Source organism: Benincasa hispida, chromosome 4 (genome assembly GCF_009727055.1).
Source record: "Benincasa hispida cultivar B227 chromosome 4, ASM972705v1, whole genome shotgun sequence".
In the NCBI taxonomy this organism is placed as follows: Eukaryota; Viridiplantae; Streptophyta; class Magnoliopsida; order Cucurbitales; family Cucurbitaceae; genus Benincasa; species Benincasa hispida.
Genome location: NC_052352.1, coordinates 65,408,367 through 65,415,428, shown reverse-complemented (window position 1 = coordinate 65,415,428; position 7,062 = coordinate 65,408,367). Strand labels below are relative to the sequence as shown.

Below are 7,062 nucleotides of genomic sequence, written 5' to 3'. Positions count from 1 at the left end.
AAAAAAAAAAAACAAATCCAGCTAGGTAGATGCTACAACAGTAAACTATAATTGTTTTGCAGATACATTTGTAATCTTTATAAGAATTTGAACATTTTGATGTACAAAACCAGATGGCCCAAAAGAAGGAAAAAGAAAAAGGAACTCAATCATGGATTATCACTCCCACTAATCCTCATCAAGAACGACCAGATCTGACATAGGTGTCTTATAAGCAAAGAGAGAATAAAAGCTTCCTTCTGTGTTTTCTGCAAACAGAGTCCAAACTCCAAACTAAAACATATATATATATACCTCCCATTTGAATATCCTTTAGATTCTAAGAGTCTATATCCTTTGCTCAAACAAATTGAAATCCAAAGATACCAGAAAGAGACACAAAAAGAAAAGAAAAAACCTTCAATTACAGAAGCAGGAAACTACAAGGGACCATCATCCAGATACTGATGAGCACAATTATGAAAAAATTGAACTTCGTTCTTGCTTTTCACCCATTCAACAACAAAAGAGGAATTTCCCAAGGATACCCGGCTCGGTAGACCCGAATCCTTCTCTCCCAATCACATATACACAGAGAAAATGCATGCAAAATAGAAATTTGAGCTTTTTCATGAAATGCATTGCAGCAGCAATGTCAACTTCCTCGACTGCACCTCAATCCAATTTGTTCAAAATGTGACCACGAAATTAAATGCTGCTGCTGCTGCTGCTTTGATCATATGGTGAGGTGATTTATGCCCACATACCAATTGGAATATCAAATCTGCTCAACACCCATTTGAAGATATCTTGTTAGCTAGCCAGATGGTGCTCGTAAGGCTACTTTGGGAGTGATGAGGACCGCTTCGTTACTTGAAGCTTTCATGGCAGCTATCTCTTCTAAGCGTTTCCACTTCGCCTCACGCTTAGATTTCAGATCCTTCTCTTGTGTCTCCTCTTCTTGAAATTTGAGCAAACACTCCTCAAACAGCTCAGCGTCAGCATCGGAGAAGATCTTCCGGACATTTTGTGTCAAGTTTTGTACAGCCTGGTTCCAGTGGTTTCTTGAATTTCTCTCCAGTGCAGGAAATATAATTGGCAAAATGACTTTGCGGTTCTGTTTGATTAGGTTCTCGATGTGATTATTGTTCCACAAAAACAGAGTCCTTTCAGCTACCTGAAAAACAAACAACAAAAACATGGTACAGTCTGAGACAAGGAATCACGAATATTGATTTCATTCTACTTGAAATCAAAATAATCCTTAAGACTATTTGACAATCAAAAATAGTTCCAACAATAGCTATGTTTAAATGGAACTTGCGAGTCCACAAGGATAATCTCATTAATCTAACAAGTATGAATCTCTAGATTCACAAGTTATCAAAATATTTGCCATCAAAATGCCCTGTTTCCGAAAGTTCACCTAGGCAACCACGAGGGGAAGCGAGCTAAGTGCATGCTAAGTTTCAGCCATCTAGAAGGAGGTAAAATAACGAAGGGAGAAAACTAACTGTTGGAATGAATATAGTAAAGATAATCACTCTCTCACTAAGATTAATGCCTTATACAAAGCCTTCATTTCTTTTGGTCCTTGTGCTATAATACTTATTCCATTTTGATCCATAGCCTTCAAATGTTTCCACCCCTAAATTTTGAATAAAAATCACTAAAGCACATTTCTTTTGTTTGCCAAAATGATAAGAGTAGATGTCTACGTAAACATTTCAAACTATATGCAGCAAGTCCTATTGTTGAATTTCATGGCTAAATAAGTATTTATACAAAGTTTAGACTAGAATAGAATATTTTAAAGTTTAGGGACTAAGATAGAATGTTTGAAAGTTAAAGACCAAAATAGAACAAGCATGAAAGTATAAGGACAAAAGTAGGTTCTAAACTTTCCTTCATGACCTCATGGTTCATAATATATTATTATTGCGTTTCACACATAGTCTACATTATCTTATTTAGGCTCATGTTCTTTTTCCTTTGCACCTTGCACATACATTCGAGCTATTGGTCCCTAGGCACCTCATGCTTCAAAAGAGATTTGCCAGAATGAAAGGAAATGAACAAGAGTGCTGACAGATCAAGGTGAGGGCTGGAAGTACCCCGACCGTTTTCATTAGTTGATCAAATATGAAAGAACTATAGTTGAAGTCATATATAAATACAAAACTCAAATCTTAACGTTCTGAAATATGATCTCAACCATAGAAGAACCTATCAGTATCACAGTTTTGTTAATTTCTTTAAGCCACAACATACCTTCTGTCTCTTAAAAGATCTCTAATCAATTTGAAAATTGGGATAATAATTAAGTTATTATTTGGCCGAGCATATGGAAATATTGTTCAATCAGCCCAAAAGAAAAGTGCATATTGCACTTTAGAAAGTTCGCTCAACTTTTTATATCTATTCTATTTATGTATCATAATTTAGAAATTGACTCTCTGATTCTTCTTTTAAAAAAAAATCTGAATATTGATTACAATGGGCATAAACAAATCTGAAAAGTTATTTAAAGGATACACTCAAAGGAAGTCTAATGCTGAATTAAATTTCCAGCAAAACCATGCCATTCTAGGCAAAAATAAATAAATAAATCCTCACAATTCTAGGAAAAGGCACTATCGAAGTAGACCATAAAAAGCTAGTCATGGAATTTAGTCTAAGAACAAGTGGAATGTTCTAGTGCATTGATTTGTACTTTGAAAAACAATTCTAATTACGGCATACTGATTCAAAATTGACAGCAGACAAAAATAAATAAATAAATCATCACAATTCTAGGAAAAGGCACTATCGAAGTAGACCATAAAAAGCTAGTCATGGAATTTAGTCTAAGAACATGTGGAATGTTCTAGTGCATTGATTTGTACTTTGAAAAACAATTCTAATTACGGCATACTGATTCAAAAAATTGCTATAGTAAATGCATGAATTTATATAAGGCCCTTTTGACTTAAAATCATAAATCCACCACTGGACAGGAGACCAAAACCTAATCAACTTTAAGAGTCAAGGCCATTGATGTTATACTCAAATCACAGATATTGGTTAAAACCTAAAAAACATGCAAGTAAAATCGTTTGTGCACTATCTACCAAATTTTAGTTGCGCAAAAATTGACAAAATAATAATAATAATAAGCATCAAATTTGACTATTTAATACCTTTCTACTACTTCCTAGGGTAGAAACATATTTGGAATTAAAAACCATCATTAAGCTAGAAAGGAGTGGAAGCTAGGAAATTGAGCGAAAACACAAAAGATTCACAGTCTACCTGAAAATGTGAACTGCTTAAGCAACGTCCAATCTGGCGAAACAAGGGTACCATGCAACGCTGAAACTCAGCAGGCTGAGTTGCTTCCAACACTTCTTCAAGTTCACCTAAGAACATCACCTCCTTAGAACTATTTGTAATTGGCCAATATTTCAGTAAGCCCCTTATGATTGTATCAGCAAGCTTGCAATCTTTCTCCACAAATTGTGTTATACAGTAAGATAACTGTTGGTGATACATGGGTATGCATTTAGGCTTGTGAAGAGGAATAAGTGCTCGAACCAGAAAGAGTTTATGCTCTTCTTTTAGAGGGAGAGCAAATCCATTGATTATACTTCCCAAAATCTCTAAGAGCTCTGCAATCCCATTATGTTTCTCAGTCTCAAAAACAAATCGATAGAAAATGTTGTTGATTGATTTCCTGATGAATGGTCTGTGCACCATAAATTTCCCATAGATGCGGTGCAGAACTGTTTTCAAGTAATCCCTCTCTCTGGGGTCCTCCGAATCAAAAAGATCTAACAGTCTAAGAACAAAAGAGTGATCAATGTACCTCTTTGCCAACTTTGCATCTGTTTCAGGTGATGCCACAAACCTGAGAAGAAACTCATAAACAACTTGTAAGTGTGGCCATGCAGGGTCCATTGAGGGCTCCTCTTCTTCAAGATCAAAGGCTTCTAATGCTTTGTTATCTCTTGATGGAATGGTAGGTGTTCTAAATAAATTTGAGGACACCATCTTTACAATTTCTTGTATAACATTTTCTGACAGCTTTCCATTGGCAGATGCAACATAATCAACGAGCTCTATTAGTGTTTGTCGTTTGATATCTTTTTCTTTGAGATTCTTTGATGGGTCAGTGAAGTCAAACACCACACAACACATGTTCAGCTTTCTAATGAACAAACTCTGCTTCTCAGAATTCGGGACATCTTTGAAACCTGGCAGTGCCTCATAAGAAGCTTGTGAGTTACCATTTGACTTTGAATTGAGCCCTTGAGATGGCTTACTGCCATGATTTAGTCCAGCGCTCAAAGTAGAATTGGGGCCAGAAAAAGATCCAGTTCCAGTGTTGGCGTGGTGGTTAGCTGTTAAATCATTGCTCCTCAAACTTGTAGAGGCATTCGAAGAAGAGACAGTGGTCCCTGCTCCTTCACGATGCTCAGTTGACTTCGAAGGTTTTCGTGGAAGCCTATTAAGTATTTGTTTAATCATGACTTCAATGGAAAAACAAAAGATTTTCCTTGTTCACTTCAAAACACTCACTAATTCTCTAGTTGCTTCAAAGCAGATACAGCTCCTTTTACATGGAACAACGAACAACCTACAACAAAACAAGAAATTCCCAAATGTAGTAAACCAAATTCCATCTTCAAAAAGAGATAGAGAGAATAAGCATAAGATTTAACATCATTTCAATAACAATACCAGTGACGCTTAGCCTTACAGGAAATGGTGCAATCAAATGGGGGAAACCTCCAAATTAAGAAACTAAATCTATTCAGTACTTCAATTATAAAACCTTCAAATTTTCATTTCCGTATTGTCATTGACTTCAAGAAGGAAAAAAGTAAATAAAAAAATACCTACTCGACCATCAAGAAAATAACAGCAAGTTTTCTCCTTTGAAGTTATAACAAACAACAAGCCCAGATGACTAGATGCAGAGGAAAATCAAATCAAATCAAATTAAAGGAAACATTTAAAGATCGTTTAAAGCAGAATCATAAGACCAAGTTCCATAAACATTGACTTCCATCTTCAACCACATAAAGAGGAAACGGGCAGTTGGTAATCACCTCGCTCTCTTCGTCTCACCCCGCCGCCTCTATTCTCCTTCACTTTATTAAGGTGGAGAAGATAAGCAAGTGGATCAAGATAGAACAAGATCTGGGTATGATCTATTGACCCACATCAATCTCCAACGAAAGAAGCCTGCAAAATTCCCAAAAAGCAAAGGGATGTAAAAAGTGAGGCACATTCAAAATAGATTCAAAATAAAAAACAGGAAGATGGAAAAAAAAAAAAGGGAAAAAAAAAGTGGGATGCTGGGAACTTACATGTGAGGAAGTAAGATTAAAGAGAAGGGGGGGAAATTGGGGATTACATATTAAAAGAAGACATGGATGTGGATTTAAGCTGTCGAAGAGAAAACCCAGCTGCGCCTGTAATTAGAAGAAAGAAACAGAGAGACAAAGGAAGAAAGAGAAGGATAGAGAAGATGGGAAACGAAGGAGATTGGAACCCAACCCAGTGAGTAGCAAAAAGGTTAGGTTAGAGAGAACAGCAATCCATAGCTGCTCTTCTGATCGTTGTTCCAATGCTTTGTTTAGCAAAAGAACAGTTTTTTGATAATACCCTTTTCCATTTTCTTCCTTACTTTCCCTTCCTACTATCTTTGGAATTTCAACCTCAATTTTTTTAACCTTTTTTTCATTCAAAATCATTCCTTTTTTTTTTTCTTTTCAAATTTATTTATTTCATTGTTTTTTTTAAGGATGTATTTCATTTGGGTTTAATTAAGCTGGGAGGAATTCCTTTGTTGAGCTTGTGATTATTACCCTTGCAAAATATAGGCAGATAATGGCTTCCCTCTATTTTTGACTCGTATATCTCTATTCCTCAAAAAAAAATTTCGTAGGGTTAGAGGAAAAATGAACGGCAAATACAAAATTAATAAATTAAGCTTATACTTATATTTAAAAATGTATTGATAATAAAGAAAAAAAATGATTTTATTTTGAAAGTACAGGTGTTTAAAAGAGAGGGGTGATAGTTGGTTCGATTTTATCTATTTTGGAGTCGATCAAAAACCAAATCAAACCAATCGATTTTACGGATCCAAACCAATATCCAATAAAGAACAAAACCAATGGATTTGTTTTATTTAGATAAGTTTATTATCAGTTTGGTTTTCGATTTTTGGCATTTTCTTTTTTTTTCAATTTTTTATTTTTATTTTCACATTATTTTGAATCGGTCCTTTTTGCTAATTTTAAATTGAAATTTGGTCATTTTTTCATATAAGAATTGGAATTTGACATTTTTTTGCCACTTTTCTAAATTAAAAAAATATACATGTTCGATAATAATTGGTCTTTTATCTAAACACCAAATATACATGCACTATAATAATTAAAATATTAAAAAATTCTAATGAAGAGTTTATTTTCGAGGATATGTATATATATCATTGGTTTGGTTCAGTTTTGATTGGTTTTTCAAATAAAAAAAAACGATTTGAACCAATACTTTTTGGTTTTCTCCAAATACAAACCAATATGTCCAATCTTATACTAAAAATCAAACCAAACCATTGGATCAGTTTGAATTGGTTTGGATTTTCGATTTTTTGGTTTTTTGTTGCACTCCTATTAAAAAGAATCAACTAAGAGTTCTTCTTCAACTATTCCAATCAAGACTCTAAGGGAGTGTTTGTTTCAATGATTAAGATTGGATAGGTTAGGCATCCTATGAGAAAATTGTGACAAATAACACTATCAAGTTTTCACTTTTCAAAACTACCACGTTTTTTGAAAACGGGTTAAACTAGTTTTTTTCCATCCATCTTGGGCAAGAGATCGGCCACCGAGATTTAATTAAAACAAATTAACTTTTTAAAATCTATCAATTATTTTGAGTCTTCTTGGTGAAATCTATAGCAATATTAACACCCCATGTTCTACCAATTTTTCTAAATATTATATAATGTTCCAAAATCTTATACCAAAGTTCATATCTTTTCAATTTTTCTCCAAATTCAATTACTTTTACCGAGTCTTATATCAAAAT

The 7,062-nt window shown here is 34.2% G+C and overlaps 1 protein-coding gene across 1 annotated transcript; it reads right to left on the bottom strand.

Moving 5' to 3' along the window:
- Positions 1-374: 374 nt before the first annotated feature.
- Positions 375-5,702, bottom strand: LOC120075429 (serine/threonine protein phosphatase 2A 57 kDa regulatory subunit B' theta isoform-like). Its single transcript, XM_039028812.1, has 4 exons — positions 5,331-5,702; positions 5,070-5,205; positions 3,271-4,594; positions 375-1,156 (listed from the first exon to the last, which is right to left on the bottom strand). The coding sequence occupies exons 3-4, from the start codon at positions 4,483-4,485 to the stop codon at positions 797-799; spliced, it is 1,575 nt and encodes a 524-aa protein (XP_038884740.1). The 5' UTR covers positions 4,486-4,594; positions 5,070-5,205; positions 5,331-5,702; the 3' UTR covers positions 375-796.
- Between the last annotated feature and the right edge of the window lie 1,360 nt (positions 5,703-7,062).